Raw genomic sequence first — 20,526 nt, forward strand, 5'->3', positions numbered from 1 at the left:
CAAGCTTTATTAAAGGTATTGGCTTGCGTGTGTCACTCTCGAAGGACTCTTGCTCTTTTCTCCTGCTACAGGCAGACTAACATGGCCACCCATCTTTTATTAAGATAAATTATTAAGAGGTATTAAGATGGGTTTGGATCCCTGGCATAAAGATCAGGCAGAATCTTGCCCAAGATCGTCTGAGACAAATTCTTGTTTTTGTCACTCATTTGTCCCTTTTGCTTTGGGTCGTGTCCCCCCCCCCGCCCCTTTCCACATGCATTTTGCTCCCTCTGGAACGAGTAGAGAGAGCAAAACACATTGGGGTGGGGGGTGGGGGGAACGGACACCCTGAAGCAACAGGAACACACAAGTGATGACAATCAGAACGCGGAAGAGCCTAATCATCTACCGGTTATTCTTTTGGTAAAGGAGCACAGCTGCAGTCTCTGTCCTCCCATTAAAAGTGCTTTAAGACAATGCTGGGCAGCCCGGAGGATTTTATTCCCGGTGTATGTCCAGCTCCACTGAGGCTCTTTTTGTGAGCAGCTTCAGGGGAACAGGAAGCAACAGTCATTATAAAACAAACACCTAAAAATGCATTACGGTTTGCATTCGAGATGGGAAACCCTCAAAAGGCATCTTACCTACTAAGCACATATAGCTAGGAAGGTAATTTGGACTTACGTCAGATTCAGAATAAGAACAAGAGCAAAATGCTCATCTTTAAAGTCAAACCCTAGAATGGTGCGATTTCCCTGGCACCAATTATTTAATAATGGCTCTGTCCTGAATCCCAGAATAACTAGAACTATAGTAGCTGTGTATTACCTTCACTAAAGGGCACGCGCTTGGCAACAGTCCCCTTTTGGAGCAAAAAGGAGCCAGGCTCCACTAGATTAGTCACTGAAACTAACTTAAATGACTGAAAACCCACCGGTTTTATCACTCCCCCCCACACACACACACCTAGTTTATTGATGCCAGTTAAAGAGTCACAGCAGCACGAGGACTCCACTGATCGGATGAGTCATCTTGTCCTTTCAGTGAGAAGTAAAAGCTCTCAGCATGACCCTATACTCCTGGCCCATTTTCAGCTCTGACAGTTCCACATGTCATAGGTGTAGGGCAGACAAGTCCCATGGATCCACTTCCCTGAAACATCTTAAAGCAAAGATACTTTCAGACAAAGCAGATGGGTCTGAACTAGAGACATTGTCCAAGTGTTTCCAGTCCTCACAATCCTAGATCTGTAGCATGCTTCAGCAACCAGTTTGGTGTAGTGGTTAAGTGTGCGGACTCTAATCTGGGAGAACCGGGTTTGATTCCCCACTCCTCCACTTGCAGCTGCTGGATGACTTTGGGCAAGCCACAGTTCTGTCAGAGCTGTTCTCTCATGAGCAGTTCTCTCAGAGCTCTCTCAGCCCCACCTACCTCACAGGGTGTCTGTTGTGGGGAGGGGGAGGGAAAGGAGTTTGTAAGCCGCTCTGAGACTCTGAATGAAGGGCGGGGTATAAATCCAATCGCCTCCTCCTCCTCCTTCTCCTCTTCTTCTTCTTCTTCTTCTTCTTCTTCAAGTGCATTGCATTTTGCATTTATTTGTATCCTGATTCTCTCCCCTCTCAGGATGCAAAGTGGCTTAGAACATCGTTCTCCCTTCCTCCATTCTTTCACAACAACCACCCTGTGAAGTAGGCCAGACTGGGCATTTGTAACGAGCCCCCATTCACCCAGCCATGCTCCCACAGCAGAAGGGGGGATTCAAACCCGGGCCACCCAGGGTCCTAAGCCCACCACTCTCTCTGCTATACCACAGTGACTCCTTGCTGTGCGCCAGAGCTGAGACTGACCTTATAGCTGACTTTCCAGGAATGCAACACACAAACACACACGGCACAACTATCTTCCAACTGGACAGTTCCTAGGCTTCTGATTGCAGTTCGAACAGCTCACAAAACAAATCACAAAGACATAGGACCAAATCAAAAGCTAACTCTTGCACATTTTTTGCCCTAAACTCTTCCTAAACGAATTTCTTCCCAAATAAGGCATGCACCTGGGTTTCACATTACTTTTCAGACGTTTTCAGTTCAGGAGCACCCACTCACTTTGTTGGGGTTCGAGGACCCGCCGTCCAATAATGAGAGAGGAGCTTCTTTTCATGAGGTAGCATCTTCTTTGCCTGGAAAAATGTGTGAAGCTCGACACAGGATTTCCAGAGGTTTTTGCACGCTCGGTAATTTAACATATTGAAGGCAATTATGTGTTCCCTGGATTCACACTATAATAAAAAATACACATCAAAACTGTTTTAACGAGCTGTTCAATTCTAATCATATGAAGTATCCTTTGGCATATGACCACTAAATTAAAATAAAACAAGAATAAATTAATCCTGCTCCATAGCGGCAGTTTGAGGGCACAATTAACTGCCTGGTGGCGCCATGCTCTCCTCCTCAGCATTGCTTGCTTGTAAGAAAGGAAGTTTAATTGCTTACTTGAAATGTTTAGAGCACACGGCATCGCCTTAGACTGGGCCCGTCAAGACCAGGTGCACTTTAAATCTCACAAGAGAACTCACACAGTAGCACTTGGTGACTCTCCCACAGTTATTTGTCCAGCATTTACTCCTGGGTGCTTTAAATGGCAGGTGAAGTATTTCATTCACTTGGGCATCTAGCAATTAATGGTGGGTTTGGGAAATTCGAGAGCCTATCTTGGACACAGACCTGACCTGGAGGGCCCAGGCCGGCCCAGTCTCCTCAGATCTCAGAAGCTAAGCCGGGTCAGCCCTGGTGAGTCCTTGGAGGGGAGGCCACCGAGGAGGTCCAGGGTCGCTACGCAGAGGTAGGCCAGTGGAACCCTACAGGATCGCCATAAGTCTGCTGCAATTTGTTGGCGCTTTCCACCACCATCCTGGACATGGAGGAAGAGCCTGAAATAATTACCTGGCATGTAAGCATTTTTGTTTTATGGAAATAACTTTTTATAATACAATGACAAAGCAAAACATGATGGAGAATGTACACCCAATGTCTCTGTTTACCCAGATTTGTTCTGCTAATTGAATATGCAAAAGTTACTGCACAAGATGTCCAGATATAATATAAAAATACATTTAACTGTAGCAATTTATGTTGTAAAATCCTAATTCATGGGTAGCCAAAGTAGTTAAGATCTTCTGTCTGTTGGTGTATGTGATAGAGAATGCTCTCTTTTCCAAGATACTGCAACATCAGCCTTTTAGCCCAAGTAGAACTCATAACGCCCAGCCCTCACGCCCTTCTGTAACACAACCCATACAGTGGGGACATACCCTAACAAGGCATTGGCACATGAAAACTGTAGAGCCCTTTCTAATATTATTTGTACACCAATTTTCCACTGAGACAAAGGCTTAAAAACATCCCTTGCTTTGAATAACACCTTTTGCTTCAAGATGAAGAAATCTTATTACAAGCCTGTGAGCTGGGGCAGTTAGAAGGACATGGAATTCCAGAAGTTACATTTTTAAAAGTACATTCTGTGTAGGCACCTGTTGGGCAGTGATACTCCTCCCAATGACAAACATCTTGTGGTCTTTCCCTCTCATGAGTAGAGTGGCTTCACTAAAAGACATCTTCAATGGGAAGGGACGGCTCAAAGGAAGAGCACATGCTTTGCACATAGAAGGTCCCAGTTTTATCCCCTGGAATCTCTACTTAAAGACCCTCAGGTAGGCAGCGTTCAGAAACACCTTTCTTGCTTGAGGCCCTAGAAAACTGTTAGCAATCAGACTAGGCAATACTCTAGACCGGTATCAGATGAACTGACAGTCTGGGTCAGAATAATTCAGCTTCAGACTTAGTCATGATATTCATAATCTGGGTCATGGTACAAGTTCTCAACTAGAATAAACGTAGGATACATCCATTGTACAAATTTCATACTGCAGTTCCATCTATTGCTGCAAGATGGCCTCATATTACCACTTGTTTGACACAGAAAACGCTACACTTGTAGCTAGTATAGCTACACATAAAGATGTCCACAGTTAAATTCAACCTTTATTTTGCTCCCCCCCCTTCCAATCATACCATATATATATTAGTAAGTTGCTAAGTATTTTCCCAGCTCTCCAAAACGTCTATGTAATTTTGGTGGTGGTGGAAAGTCAAATAACAGCTGACTTACGGTGACCCTGTGCTGTTTCCAAGGCAAGTGGTGTTCAGAGGTGGTTTGCCTTCTCCTGTCTCTGCATCATGGCCCTGGAATTCCTTGGAGGTCTCCCATTCAAATACTAGCCAGGGCTGGCCCTGCTTCGCTTCCAAGATCCCACAGGGCTCAGTTCTGGGCCCGGTTCTTTTCAACATCTTTATAAATTATCTGGATGATGGTGTGGAGGGGCTACTCATTAAATTTGCAAAAAACACCAAATTGGGGGGAGCAGCGAACACACCAGAAGGTATAGAATTCAACGAGATCTGAACACACTGGGAAAGTGGGTGGATGGGAACAAGATGCAATTTAACAAGGATAAACACTGAATTCTACAACTGGCTAACAAAAATGAGGAACATGCATACCGGATGGGGGACACACTTCTGGGTAGCAGTGTGCGTGAACAAGATCTTGGGGGTATGGGTGGACCGTAAGTTAAATATGACCAGCCAGTGTGATTTAGCGACAAAAAATGACTAATGCAGTCTTGGGGTGTATCAACAGAGGCATAACATCCAGATGGCAAGATGTCCTAGTCCCGCTGTTCACTGCATTGGTCAGGCCACACCTGGAGTATTGTGTGCAGTTCTGGAGGCCTCGCTTCAAAAAGGGTGTGGACAGAATGGAGCGGGTGCAGAGGAGAGCGGCGAGGATGATTGGGGGCCTGGAGACCAAGCCCTCTGAGGAAAGGCTGAGGGACTTGGGAACGTTCCGTCTGCAGAAGAGGAGATTGAGGGGGGACATGATCGCTCGCTTCAAGTATCTGAAGGGCTGTCACTTAGAGGAGGGCAGGGAGCTGTTCCTGTTGGCAGCAGAGGACAGGACTCGCAATTATGGGTTTAAATTAAGGGCAGGAAGGTCCCGGCTGGATATTAGGAAAAACTTTTTGACAGTAAGAGTTGTTCAACAGTGGAACCAGCTGCCCAGGGAGGTGGTGAGCTCCCCCTCACTGGCAGTCTTGAAGCAGCGGCTGGACAAACACTTGTCAGGGATGCTCTGGGCTGATCCTGCACTGAGCAAGGGGTTGGACTAGATGGGCTGTGATTCTACGATTCTATGAAACTGGGTGGTGATTGAAGAAGAAGAAGAGATTGGATTTCTACCCCGCCCTTCACTACCTGAAGGAGTCTCAGAGCGTCTTACAAACTCCTTTCCCTTCCCCTCCCCACAACAGACACCCTGGGAGGTAGGTGGGGCTGAGAGAGCTCTTTCCAGAACTGTCCTTGAGAGAACAGCTCTGAAAGAACTTGTGACTGACCCAAGGTCACACTAGCAGCTGCACGTGGAGGAATGGGGAATCAAACCCGGTTCTCCCAGATTAGAGTCTGTGCTCCTAACCCCTACACCCAACTGGCTCTCTGGATCAAAGGATCTTTTTTTCAAGAGTGGCACCACCACAGCCCCTTTCAGCCCCACTGGACAGACTCCTGATTCCAAGGATAGGTTGATGATGTCCACCAGGGCATCCCATATTCTCACACCACCGGCTTCCACCAGCCATGAGGAACACAGTACCAAGAGGCATGTGGCTGGACTAGCAGCACACCGCATCCTGTCAACATCGGCCTGGGAGAGCCAGCCGAAGTTACCAAATACTGAATCTTAAGACGGCCAAGGAGCCTCCACTTCACATACTGGATCAGCACTGCTGGTTAAGTCACAGGGGAGCAACAAGACTTTATTCGTGAAAAGGCCTGCAAGTGCCTCACAGATGATAGCTGGATTACCAACAATCTTGGTTCTCTCAGTGAGAGACATTTAGGATCTAATCACCCTGAACAATTGTGCTGGGCGAGAGCGAGCAGATACAATGGGGGCTGCATCAAATTGTCTTTTTGTAGCCTTCAGCACCACCTCATAGGCTTTCATAAATGTCCTATAAGGTGCTCTTGCAGTTTTGTCACGAGTGTGCTGCCAAACTTGTTCAAGTCATCTGAGTTCCCGCTTCATTCCCCTGCGTTCAGTAGTACACCAGGGTGATGACTGACGGAAAATAGTGAGCGTGGGGGGGGGGAGTGACTTCATCGATGGCATCTGAGAGACGGAGATTCCAATCCTCTATCTGCTCATCCAAGGAGATGCTGGAGGGCATCAGACCCTGCAGAGCATTCTGGAACCCAACTGGGTCCATTCGTCACTGTCGGTGAGCATAAATGAGCTCGCCGCCTAGAAGGGGGGGCACAACACCCAGTCGGGCCTTCATAGCCAAACGATCTGACCGTGGCTCATATCCCACTCCATTCCCATACCAAAGATTAAATCCCGTGTGTGGCCTGCCTGTTACGTGGGGTCTGATACAACCTGGGAATTCCTAGTGCTGCCATGGAAGACACCAGGACCAATGCCTGCACGGAGGCCGCAGCTTCATCTGCATGGATGCTGAAGTCCCCAAGGACTATTAGCCTTGGGAACTCCAAGGTCCAGCCAGCTACGGACTCCAGCAGGCTAAGCAGGCTGTCAGCTGGTGCGCTAGGCAGCTGGTACACCAGACATACAGCTAAACTCTCCTCAAGGCTAACATAATCAGTGCCAGTTATCTTTGGGATGGGGAGTGGCCCAAAGGAGAAATCCTCCCGAATCAGTATTGGAACCCCTCTCCCTGCCCCTCTGTTTGGGACTGATGGAGGACCAAGAACCCTGGGGGGGGGGGTTCCTTTCAAGGCAACTGTTTCACCCTCCCTAGCCCGGGTCTTGGTCATGCAAGCCAGGTCCACATTCTGAGCTGCAATGTAATCATGCAGCATGCTGGTCTTATTACTAATGGACCTGGCATTGGACAACACCAGTGTCAAAGAGGGGCCTGTATTCCTAGCCTAACGTGTAAGACTAAACTATTTGATTAAATTGCCAGGGGTCCAAGGAGTTTTGCTAGGAGGGATTTCATGATCACCTCCTTCAAAGCCATTGCAACAACCCTCTCCTTTAAGGAAGCACTCACAAGTTGCTTGACCCAGTCACAGGATTCCCTCTGGGTAGTTGGTTAAGCCTGGAAAGGTCAGGGGGTCAAGGCACTGACATGGGCCCAATCTGCATCTAGCATCTGCTCCATTTTGTACCACACCCACACTGGAGCAGAAAAAGATGCGGCTCAAAACCACTTTCAAATACCCCAGGCCAAGCCATACTGACTGCAGAGTGACCCCTGAGTGGCCATAAAATGGCCATAAATCTATGCAGACAGCCACCATAAAACCAAGAAATCAAAGGATGTGAAAGCGGCATGCAGTCTGGACACTGCCATAAAATTCGACAATCAATCAAAGTTGCAGAGGGGAATTTCTGTTCCAGTGTGGGTTTGGTAAGACAGTAGGGCAAATGCTAGACGCAGATCGAGCCATGGTCTGCTCAGCTGTGCACACAGGGAATGGCAGGCAAAGTGTGGCAAGGACTGTGCTCACTGCTGAACATACAGGGTTGATCAGGGGGCCCCTCCCCTGGGAGACTTCCTGCAGGGTGACCCCGGTTGACCCAGAGGCACAGCGACCAGGAGTCAAGACTAGCCCATCCCAGACCCTCGGCAGAAGCATTTTTGTAATATTTCCCCCCTGTGATGTGAACGTCTGCAGAAACAGCAGGAGAGCCCTTGGAAATAACCAAAGGAATCTTTTATTGTGACATTATTTTATGGACTGCATAATAAAACAAGTACTGATGAGCTGGGTAATCCAGTAGGATAAACATGGCTGTTTATGTATTCCTTTATAGGGCATAAAATTCTTCTTCAAAACTAAGTGAGGATAATCGTATGTTCTACTTGATCCCACTTTGACTTGTATTCCCATAACAACAAAAAAACCAACCTAACTTTCCATGTTCCCTCTGATAAATGCCTACTAATTTTAAATAACGAGTCCAGTGGCACACACGTGAATGCTGATACCCAGAATAAAACTTTGTTGGTCTTATAGCTGCCACTGGACTGAGACGGATTTCCCACAAGCAGCCGCACTGCCCTCGCTCTTCCCTTCCACTGATTGTATTCGGTCAATTTCCCACTACTTGCTGAGCGGCCACATTTTGACCCACGGCATCCCCCAATTTTCCCCACATCTTCTTGATTTAAATAAACAAGAATCTAGAAGACGCGGGGGATGCTGCGGGTCAAAATGTGGCCACACAGCAACTAGTTGGAAATTGACAAATACAATCGGGGGAAAGGGAAGAGCGAGGGAGGCGCAGCTGCTTGTGGGAAATCGGTCAGACTTTGTTCTGCTGCTTAAGACCAACATGGCTACCCACCCAAATCTACTAATTTTTAAAGTCATGCTAGGTTCAAAACACAGGGTTCTCAAACCCAAACAGTTCAGGGAAAACCCAGTTCTTAAGAGTTTATTTAAATATTTATTTATTTAGATATGTATCCCCTACTTATCTCTCCAATGGCGGCCTGAGGAAACTCATGTAATTCTCCATTTTATCCTCTTAACAGCCCCTCTTGTGAGCAGTGTTCCCTCTAAGCTGAGCTAGTGTGAGCTAGTTCACAATTTTGCAGCCTCTGGCTCACAGATTTTTTGTCTCAGCTCGGGAAGCAGGGCTCCAGAGCAAACTAATTTATGCAACAGCCAAATCACTCGCTCACAACTTTAATGCCAGTAGCTCACAAAGTAGAATTTTTGCTCACAAGACTTCACAGCTTAGAGGGAGCATTGATTGTGAGGTATGTTAGTGACTGATGCAAAGTCACCCCAGCTAGCCCTCATGGCACAATGGCAAGGCTTTGAAGCTGGGCCTCCCAGCACTCTAAACACTACCCAGAATTAGGAGTCCAGGAGATGGTGGCAAAGAGCTGCAGTATACTGCATGGTGACATTGCAAAGAATCAGAGCCTGCAGCTAGATGAATGCCGTAAACGGGCCCTACAGTTTAATGGCAGAAAAAGCATAAAGTACCGGACACCAAGAGTAGCTGCCCCAGGTCCCGTGCTGAGGGGGACCTCACTCTAGGACACACACACCCCACTGCCTTGCAGTCAGCTGCCCCAGCCACTGACCTGAAGGCCCCACCGCTGCCCAGTCACTGCTGGCGCCCCAATGCCTGAGACTCAGGGCCCCCAACCACCCTACAGCTAGTCACCCTCCCACCATACCACCCAGAATTGTCTCAGAAGGGATCTTAAATTCACATGCTGCCCATTCCAGCCGAACATCACTTTTTGTTCTGTATCTCTTTTATTTCTCTCCTACTGGTGTGGGAAATCCCTCCTCAACTGCCAAGTGTTTAAATTATAGAAATTCTCCTAGAAATGGATCCAGCTTGTGATACGAACGTATCAAAACTCCTTTGCACTAAAAAAAAAATTGTTTTGTTTTTCCTAGTCTGAACCAATATCCTGGTATAAAGCCGGAAGGAGACCAAAATAGTGAAGTAGGAAAACAATTATGTGATAGGGGACTTAAAATTTGCTTTGGGAGATACTCTTCACACACTTTGGCACTGTGAAGTCTCACACTTGAACTTTTCAACTGCTTTGTTCTTACAGAAGACTTCAACTTATGCCTGTGGGCGTGACTAGTGGATATTGCTGGATTATCCTAGGACACAGTAAGATTAGACAACACTCCTAAAAAGGGTGTGTATAACCTTGTGATGTAAGGGTAATTCACTCAAGTCTAGTGACTCACTGCCATAGGAGCTGCAGTCTGGCATTGCGAAAGGTCTAAACTGAAGTAATTAAAGGCCACCTAAGTAATAGCTACAACCCTCTAGCCCATTCTCTCAACTTTGCATTACAACTTTACTTTAATGATCGTACAGTTTGCTCTCTGTTAATCTTAAAGTAGTTTACACTAGATTTAGAAGCAAGTGATGAGGCTTAACTAAAACTGAGTTGAGCAGGGCTCAGAGAAACAACAGATGGCTAGAGTCAGCATATCTTAAGCACTTCTTACACTCTCTGTTAAATAAATTCTTCTGTCTCATAGACTTCTATTTCGCCCATCATCATCATCATCATCATCATCATCATCATCATCATCATCATCATCATCATCATCTCAATTTATATCCCACCCCTCCTGCAAACGGGCTCAGGTCAGCTCACAACAATAAATACAAACAATCTAAATTAATACAAGAAATAATACAATTAAACCAGTTTATAATTTAAAGTAATTAAAATATTTAAACTAGGTGGTACAAAGCAATTAATTCCAGTCACTAAAACCAGGCAAAATAAGTGGGCCAATGCCCAGCCATGATATTTATTTATTTATTTATTTATTCAATTTATTCCCTGCCCTCCCCACCGAAGCGGGGTCAGGGCGGCTTACATAGAGATTAAAACACATAAACAACAAATTATAAAACAATCATAAAACAATCCATTATCGTAAAGTGCTCGTGACAGATCTAATACTAATGGCAATGCTTACAGATGGCGGAAACAATCATAGTGATGTGTTCAGATGGCCTATATTGATGGTCAGCTCATCTTGGCCTCTGTATTTATGAGGTGGCACAGGCTGTTGGTGGTAAGCGGGGGACCAGGGCACTGCCACTTTTCAGTTACTTGAGGCAACTCCTTAATTGAAGGCCTGGTAGAAGAGCTCCATCTTGCAGGCCCTGCAGGACTGTACAAGGTCCCGCAGGGCCCTGATCTCTCCTGGGAGCTTGTTCCACCAGTACGGAGCCGCCACTGAAAAGGCCCTGGCCCTGGTTATGGTCAGCCTGGCATTTTTGGGACTCAGGAGGGCCAATCAGTTTAGGGACCCTGAACGCAGTGCTCTCTGGGGAACATGTGGGGAAAGGCGGTCCCTCAGGTATGTCGGCCCCTGACCAAAAAGGGCTTTAAATGTAAGAACCAGCACCTTGAAGCAAATTTGGTATGCTATCGGCAGCCAGTGCAGTGCTTTCAGCACAGGATGGATGTGCTCCCGCATAGAAGAAGAAGAAGAGATTGGATTTATACCCCGCCCTTCACTACCCAGAGGAGTCTCAGAGCGGCTTACAGACTCCTTTCCCTTCCCCTCCCCACAACAGACACCCTGTGAGGTAGGTGGGGCTGATAGAGCTCTGACAGAAACTGCTCTTTTCAAGAATAGCTCTGTCAGAACTATGGCTTGCCCAAGGTCATCCAGCAGCTGCAAGTGGAGGAGTGGGGAATCAAACCCGGTTCTCCCAGATTAGAGACCGCGCACTTAACCACTGCACCAAACTGGCTCCATCAAAAGCCTGGCTGCAGCATTTTGCATTAGCTGTAGCTTCCGGATTTGGGACAAGGGCAGCCCCATGTAGAGAGCATTACAGTCGTCCAATCTCAAGGTGACCATTGCATGGATCACCATTGCCAAGTTGTTGCGTTCGAGGAAGGGAACCAACTGCCTAATCAGCCGAAGATGATAAAAGGCTGACTTGGCAGTGGCTGCTACCTGGGCCTCCACTGCTTCTCTGTCTCCTTGCCTTACATTCATGCCGGGTCCCACCACTGTACTTTCCCCTCCCCAGGAGGCATCCAAGAGCACTACATGATGGTCTCATGGAGCAGCAATAGGGAGGCCAGCTGGCAGATGCCCACTGCCTAAACCAAAGGCCTGTCGGAACAGCTCCAGTTTACAGGCCCTGTGAAACTGCAACAGGTCTCGCAGGGCCCTGATCTCAATCGGGAGCATGTTCCACCAGGCTGGGGCCAGGATCGAAAGGGCCCAGGCCCTGGTTGAGGCTAGACGGGCATCTTTCGGGCCGGGGACAACCAGCAGATGGCTCTCCACAGAGCACAAGGCTCTCCGGGGCACAAGGAAGCATACTTTGCTCTCCCTTCCTTTATCCTCACAACAACCCCGTGAGGTAGGTTAGGCTGAGAGTGTGCAACTGGCCTAAGGTCAACCCAGTAAGTTTCCAAGGTAGAGTGGTGATTTCAATCCAGGTCACACAGGTTCTAGTTCAGTGCTCTCACCACTACACCACGCAGATGTAATAAAATTCATGGCACTGGGTAATGAAGAGCCAAGAGTGCTTCATTCAGAACAGTTTAAGAGTGAGGGAAAGGAGTCCCCAAAAGGGAGATCCCCTCTCAGCTACAAAAAAGAGAGACTAAAAGTAGTAAGAACCAAGAGTTTCGGGATAACTTACTTTAGCTACTTAACAGAATTGCACAGTACATGCAAAATTAGTGCTAGAAAATGCCTATGCAATTGTACTCACATGTTTTTGCCGCAGCTGAATAAAGAATTTCTTTCGCTTGAAAGAAATTTTTACTATGTTCACCCTGGAAAAAAAAGACATACAAATAATGCTCCATAAAAATACAGCACCATTGAAATAAGGTTTGACAGACAATTTGGGCTTACTGTATAGATAATTCTTAATCATGATTTACATTAATCAACTTCTGTTTCAGCACAGGTGAAGCCCAATGAAAATAGCAAAAGCCAAACATTTATTAGGAATCCATATAAAACATCCTCTCTTTTACAAGACTAACGTGTCCCGTCCCCCCCATCACCATCTAGAAATGAAAAAGACCAGAAAAGAGAGGGGGGGGGGGGGATTGTTCATTTTTTTCCTAGGACCTTTCCCCCAATTTTGGGGACCACTGGAAAACCCTGATGTTTTTTTTCCCTCTTTGACAAAAGTGAAATGCTTTTTAAGACCAAGTTCTACACTCAAAATGTTCAGCATGAAAAACTGAGGACATAATTTTTCCAATGAAAATTTGGGGGAGCACTGAAAAACTAGAAGATACATTTTTCTTTTTGAATGAATGAAATATGTTAAGATAGTACAGGGTGCAGCTGTTTTCAGATCCCTGGCTTTAGTTTTGTGTATATCTGCACATTTGTTTGTAGAAAACGGAATTCCATAAATATGCCAATTAATACAATTTTATTTTCTAAATCAGAAATGAAGCCTTTTATGTTGTGAAAGCAGCAAAATAATTTTAGGAAAGCTGGTTATTTGATAAAGTTATTGACAGGAAAGTATCACATACATTTCAATTTCCCCCAAAGTTAATATTTTTTTTCCTGAAAAAAGAGTTTTTCTCACCATAGCTCCAAAATACCCCAAAAGTTTACATCTCTAACACTATGTGCTTTAGAAGCAGAATCCCGAAGCAAGAATTGTTCTAGTCAGAAGCACCTTACTACACAAGACCACTGAACTAATACAAATACCATTCTCACATGGCTTAGTTACTCACAAATTTGGCAATGAAACTAAAAACAACAATACTGAACCTAACTGGGCGTAGTGAGCAATTTCACAACACGAAGATTTACTTTCACAAAACAGGAATGTACAAGGTTGCAAAATTCCTGACAACCTTTCATGTTCTAATTTAAGAAGTATCACCCAAAACTAAACCAGCAGTATAGTCAAGTAAGACTAGAGTACATGACTGACAATGGATAGAACCTGAGTACAGCAGCCCTCTACAGAAATATTAACAACTTCTCACTACCATTGGCTTCAGATTCCAGTTTAAAATTGCCTTTGAGGGCTGAGACCTCAGAGGACATTCATTTCTTAAAGGTACAGGTTCTGCTTCTTTATTTGGGAGCGTTAAGTCTCCCCCCCCCTTTTTAAGCTTCTCAGGTGAGTTGTGTGCTGACCTCTACTGGGCCTGGCCAAGTCATGCAGGTTATGAGGAGTCTGCCGCTGGGTCCAGGCAAGTTGTGTGGCCACTACCACCCTTGGGTGAGGTGCACAAATCGCATGGTAGCAAGTTCTCTGGCAGTTGCTGCTGGGCCTGGCCACAATAAGTCCTCCCTCCAGAGCAGGCAGGCAGGGAACAAGGGTGGACTGGGAGGCCCAAAAAGCCCTGAAAAGAGCCCTGCCCCCCTCCCCCTCCATTTTAGTGACAGAAACCAAGGTTTAAAGACTGCCATACTATTGTGGATGCCTAGCAACCCCACTATGGCTGCTGAGATCTCACAGGGCATTCTTTTCTTAGAGGTACAAGCACTGGTTCTATTATTTTAATGGGATTAACACCCCCCCCCTTTAGGTTTCAGATTTTTCTGCAAACTTGGGGTTTCCCTCAGATTTTTAGACACCTCTTTCCTGTCTATTCATGGCCGCAAACCCTAGATTTAAGTATCCACCGATAAGGTCTTGTTGAGATAATATTGATGATATAATTCCTATTCCTTCACCCTTAACAGCCCCATAGCCAGGAATTTCTGGTTGGTGGGGCAGGGGCCGCAGCGCTGGGGCAGGGGAACTTAATTAGATTAAGTAATAATAGCGCTCCTCCCCCCCTCAGACGTTCCACTGGGTTCACATCATTACATCAAAGCATACCTTGCTACAACTCAGGCTCTATCTTTCTATTGAAGAGGGGCGGCAACAAGCATGGTAGGTAGGGGGAATAGGAGCAGAAAGCTAAGAAGCTGTGACCTGACTGTTGAGAATTAAAGGATGAAATGAGTATTTCTAGCCAGGACGCCATCCAGCCAAGGAAGGCTGAGGCAGCTAGTGAGCGCCAGGGCGAGCATCGAAAGCCAGACGCCGCAGGGTCCCAAGGCCTGGCTCTGAACTGGATAGCTACAGTTTCTGCGGTTGAGCAACTGAACAGCAACTGAACCAACAGTTGAGCAACTGAACAAAAAAAATGGTTTTTTAAACTTGCAATGCAGCATTATACAGTGTGAACTTAGTTACCTGAAATACAACTTTGCAATAGTAAATGAGTGCATGTTCCCACATGACAGATTACATCACCAAGAGGTTCATACTTCTGACTGGCCATCCATGGCAGGCCTAAAAGGTTACCTGAGGAGGTCATCAACTCTCCCATAGGCTGCAGGCGAGACAGGAAAGCATGATGGTGGCCATGCCCCCTTGACCAGAGGCAGGCCTGGTAACATTGAAATCACAGGTTTGGTTGCGAGTTGTTTCTGGCTGAAGCTAAACTCCCCCCCCCCCCCCCCGGTTTAATTTCTTTAATCCTTGTTGACAGTTTTCAATCAGGGTGGTTGGGAGCAACAAATTCCAACTTCTAGGTTTCTCCAGCACATCTTCATATCCGTATACACTGGAATTCCCCAAAAATCGTAGCGCTTTTACCCTTACAGAATTATAGAATCACAGAGCTGGAAGGGACCATACAGGCCATCTAGTCCAACATCCTGCCCAATGTAGGATCAGCCAACAGTATCCCTGACAACTGTTTGTCCAACTGCTGCTTCAAGACTGCCAGGGAGGGGGAGCTCACCACCTCCCTGGGCAGCTGATTCCACTGTGGAACAACTCTTACTGTCAAAAAGTGTTTCCTAAAATCCAGCCGATACCTTCCCGTCCTTAATTTAAACCCATTCTTGCGAGTCCTGTCCTCTGCTGCCAACAGGAACAGCTCCCTGCCCTCCTCTAAGTGACAGCCCTTCAGATACTTGAAGCGAGCGATCATGTCCCCCCTCAACCTCCTCTTCTCCAGACTGAACATTCCCAAGTCCCTCAGCTTTTCCTCAGAGGGCTTGGTCTCCAGGCCCCCAATCATCCTCGCCGCTCTCCTCTGCACCTGCTCCATTCTGTCCACATCCTTTTTGAAGCGAGGCCTCCAGAACTGCACACAATACTCCAGGTGTGGCCTGACCAATGCAGTGTACAGCGGGACTAGGACATCTTGCCATCTGGATGTTATGCCTCTGTTGATACACCCCAAGACTGCATTAGTCATTTTTTCCGCCGCATCACACTGGCTGCTCATATTTAACTTACGGTCCCCCAAGATCTTCTTCACGCACACTACTACCCAGAAGTGTGTCCCCCATCCAGTATGCATGTTCCTCATTTTTGTTACCCAGACGTAGAACTCGGCACTTATCCTTGTTAAATTGCATCTTGTTCACATCCACCCACTTTCCCAGTGTGTTCAGATCTCATTGAATTCTATCTCTATCTTCTGGTTTGTTCAGTGCTCCTCCCAATTTGGTGTCTGTTGGGAAATTAGGAGTGTGGGAACCTTTTACATGGACTCCCATCCCCACTGTGTTCATTGGGAAGGGAGTGAAGCTGGCAGGGATCCCAATTGCATCGAGAGAGAGAGGCAGACAGTTGTTCTAAACCAAAACTTAATTTATCCCATTACACACTCTTAAGATAGAAAGCACTTTGTAGAATTTCAATATTCAACACAGAATATTTCAACACAAACCCAATACTTAAAATAGTGCACTTGTATAAAACTCAGAACATTTTGGACTAGCCCCAAGGTCTCACATGGAAATGATGATGGCCAGTTCCTTACCATTAGTAAGCCAGAGTATATATCTTTCTTGGACCTCTAGCTGCTGACGTACCTATTACGTAGGACTATCATGAATGTGGAGCAGGCCAAACTAGAACTGACCCAATTTACAGACCCAAATCCCTCCCCTTCTGTCTATCTTCGGGGTCAGGAAGCTCACAGAAAGTCAAGGAGAGTCAGGGACGCTCGTTTCAGATACCCTCTCCATTTTGATTCTGATAGTGGCACCACTAACTTCTGGAATGTATAAACATCCTCGAAGGCAAAAATCATGTACAGAGTTATCAGTACCAGAAGGCCCTAGCACCCGCAGAGTTCTGAAACCTGTTGGAAAACAGAACCAAAGATTCAACTGTACTTTACTATAGAAATTAAATTTAACAGAGGACTGCGACTCAATACAGGCCCTAATTCCATCTGCAAATTAATTAGTAGCCCTCCACTCCCTCATCCAGATAATTTCTAAAAATATTGAAAAGTACTGGACCCAGAACCGAGCCCTGTGGCACTCCACTGGACACCTCCCTCCATTCAGATGAAATGCCATTGACAACTACTCTTTGAGTGCAGTTCTCCAATAGAGTCCAGTCCACAGTCCTCTAGTTTCCCATCAGAGCATCATGGGGAACCGTGTCAAAAGCTTTAATGAAATCCCAAGTAAACAACATCAATAGCATCCCTTTGCCCAACTAAATGTCCTCCCATCTGCCATTCTTGATGGGAGATACACTCATATCCCATATGAGAAAGTCTCTGTCCATTTTATTCTGGTATTGTAGAAAGAATTGAACATGTCCTCTTATGATGTCAGTTTTACCAGAGCATTCAAAATGTATACATCACTCCACTAGTGCACAATTATCCTGGCAGATCTGATCAATTTTATATTTCATTCCTTCTTGGCAATTGTTGTAATAAAATCACTTTTAAAGTAGCTAGATTTTGTGCCCCAGCATATTTAATCAGGCAGAAGAACACAGCTCTGTTTTAACAAATTTTAATCAAGAATGGCATTTTATGTTTTTATATGTATATATATATGACATGTTTAATGTATATGTCTGATGATTATTCTGATTGGCTTCTGATCTTGGATTGTAATAAACATTGATTGATTGATTGATTTTTTACATAATACTCTGTGCCCATGTTGTCCATGAGTGTGTGTGTGAGTGAGTGAGTGAGTGAGTGAGTGTGTGTGTGTGTGTGTGTGTGTGTGTGTGTGTGTAAGATAGATCCAGGTGGGTAGCCGTGTTTGTCTGAAACAACAGAAGAAAATTTGAGTCCAGTGGCACCTTTAAGACCAACAAAGTTTAATTCTGGGTATAAGCTTTCAATGTGCACACACAAACTTCGTTGGCCTTTAAAAATATATATATATATATATATTTATTTATTTAACAAGTTACAATCACATTAAGGTAAAGGTAAAGGTTTCCCTTGCTCGAAAGCTAGTCGAATCCGACTCTAGGGGGTGGTGCTCATCTCCGTTTCCGAGCCGAAGAACCAACACTGTCCGAAAAAGTTTTCGTGGTCATGTGGCCAGCATATAAATGCTGAGGTGCACGGAACGCTGTTACCTTCCCACCAAAGCGGTACCTGTTTATCTACTTGCAGTTTCTTGCTTTCGAACTCCGAGGTTGGCAGGAGCTGGGGCCAGAGACGGGAGCTCACTCCATCACGCGGCACTCAGGTCTCGAACTGACAAACTACAGACCTTCCAGTCTGCAGCTCAGCGTCTTAACCTCTGAGCTTGTATCAAATCAGAAGGTATGATACCGGGGGGGAGGAGCCTAGATCAGACAAAAGGATGGATGGCTGGATGGGATGGTCAAACAGACAGATGCTTCCAGATCTGATGGACAGGAACACAGCTAAAACTACGTATCAGGACATGTTATATGATGGAATGCTTGGTTGCTGGGTGATGGAGGAACTATTGGAAGTATGATTTTGCAGTACAGTACAGCCATTATTTCTAAGGACCAATAAAATCTACAAGACAAGCCTCTGACCTAAACAGAGATTTTACCCAGAGAAAGTCTGTGTATTATTTGGCCTTGACTATTTGCCCAACTACATGCTGATTTGGGGAAAGTGGCAGCATGCCAATCCCTGGTGCAACTGGCACTCAAGCTGGAGTCTGACTTGATAAACCGTGTGCTTCTCCGTGGCTCCCTACATCTGTGCTCACTGATGGCACTGTACCCATTCCTTCCATTGCCTGAAAAAGCACTACCAGAGGCTCTCTGAGTAAACCTGGTATCGTCATGAAGTCAATCATTAAACTATTCGGGGGGAGCAGGAGGGAGACTCAATTTCCACTCTTACTCAAAACGTTTCAGCACTTGATCAAGACTGATCCGATAATCAAACTTGACCAATTCATTTTACTTCCTATGCTCGGGGGTCAAAAGAGCATCTACATCTCCAAGGTGTGCCCTGCGCGGACGTTCTGATTGCAGTCCCATTGGATAAATGCATTTTGCAGTCCTGGTGATATAGGAACTTCATAATCCAAAGATGTCGTAGAAAGAAAGACTGAGTCCACTACCTCTTCAGTATTGTTATGAGCTTGGGCTGTAGATTCCTTTCGGTCTACCAGTCCCCCTAGAGTGCGTTGATTAAGAGGCCTTAGCTTTTGAACAGAGTTCTTTAAATTGTCTAAAGAAGAGGCAATATATGCTTGCTCATCTCATGAAGTCTCTTTTATGGAGGTAGATTTAGGTGGAGACATTTGAGCTGGTATCAATTTATTCTTCACATCCAGAGAAGATACTAAATCCAGAGATTGAGGTGTTGCGGATGTACTTCTTGGCAGAAGAGGGAGGACTCTCACATCTGCAAATACTCTGTGAGCAGAGACTGCAAAGGAAGCGAGGCATCTTTTCATTTTTAGCAGCCATCAAAGGTATTGTTGAGGAGGCAAAAGTTAAAAGCAATATAAACCCTCGGGAATTACCAGGGAATCTCTTAAATTTTACAAGGTCAATGATACAGCTCAATTCGTACAAGCTGGCTCAAAGAAAGTATGATGCTTCTTTTATTCGCCCAGTGATTACACTTCAAGTAGTTAAAGAAGATGTACAGCACCACTTGAGTTGTTTGGAAGCAGAGAGCAGAATCTACATTTTTCCCTTTTGGAATATCACCTTCTTCTTGGGGGGTGACTGTTGCTACATTCTTTAACTTTAAGAATGAATTGGGGAACTACGAATATGGCTTGAAAGGTCTGGAAATTTTGCTCCTTTGTAGATAATAGCTTGTCTTCTCACTGGAGGCCTTTACTGTGCTCATAAGTGTCATCAAGCTTTTTTGAGATGTTATTAAATTCTTGAAAAAAATAGCCATTACCGTTTCCCCCATTAGTGAGTAATGGTCTCCTATAAGCTTCATCAAGAAGTCTTTGAGGACTGCATATCCGGCTCCTCACCCTCTGAAAACATCCTTTCTTTATGAGGGGGAGTCAACTGCGGGGGAGATGTCTCAATTACATTAGAAAATTTGTCTCTTTTAGTTCCATTAGAAAGGTGGAAGTCCAGAGCTGATTGTAGTAGCTCCTCCTCCTCTACATTCAACACATTTAACATATTAGGAGTGGAATGAGAAGAAATGTCACTTACTTCAATGTCATTTATTCTTCAAAGGGAGATCATCAATGCATAGTTGTTTGGCTGATTTCGATGGAGAGCTGAAGTCCAGAGGTCGGCTTCATTTTTTCTTCCCCATTTTAACTCTCAGTGGTTATCTGTGGGAGTTGGAATTGAGTAATTCTCAGCATTCCCAAGGACGTGGCTGCTGTAGTATCAAAACCGGGCATTCAGCCAGTAGTTAAAAGATACAAAGACTCAAATCATTTGAATCTTATGAGTCAATTAAATACATCCAATCATAGCCAGGTAGAAACGTCGAAATTCAAGGGAAAGTAATTAAAAACAGAAAAGAACGAAGAAAACTGTAGAGCAGCTACAAGGTGCTGTTAGCTTCTCACGTCGAAATTCAAGGGAAAGTAATTAAAAGCAGAAAAGAACGAAGAAAACTAGAGCAGCTACCATCTTGTTTCCTCATCCCAACTGAATGTTCTAAACTTTGTTGGTCTTAAAGGTGCCACTGGACAAACTTTTTCCCGAAGTGAACAGGGTTCCCTGACAGAATGCCTGCCA

General features: G+C 45.4%; 1 protein-coding gene across 1 annotated transcript in view; it reads right to left on the reverse strand.

The window, feature by feature from the left end:
• Positions 1–20,526, reverse strand: part of PTPN3 (protein tyrosine phosphatase, non-receptor type 3) — a 183,560-nt gene that overhangs the window by 60,162 nt on the left and 102,872 nt on the right. Inside the window, exons 11-12 of the mRNA XM_015420747.1 lie at positions 12,319–12,382; positions 2,088–2,260 (exon numbers count right to left, since the gene is read on the reverse strand). Coding sequence (XP_015276233.1) covers positions 2,088–2,260; positions 12,319–12,382 — 237 coding nt within the window. The remainder of the gene's footprint in view (positions 1–2,087; positions 2,261–12,318; positions 12,383–20,526) is intronic.

The sequence above is a fragment of the Gekko japonicus genome, unplaced genomic scaffold, assembly GCF_001447785.1.
Source record: "Gekko japonicus isolate JY-2015 unplaced genomic scaffold, Gekko_japonicus_V1.1 scaffold438, whole genome shotgun sequence".
In the NCBI taxonomy this organism is placed as follows: Eukaryota; Metazoa; Chordata; class Lepidosauria; order Squamata; family Gekkonidae; genus Gekko; species Gekko japonicus.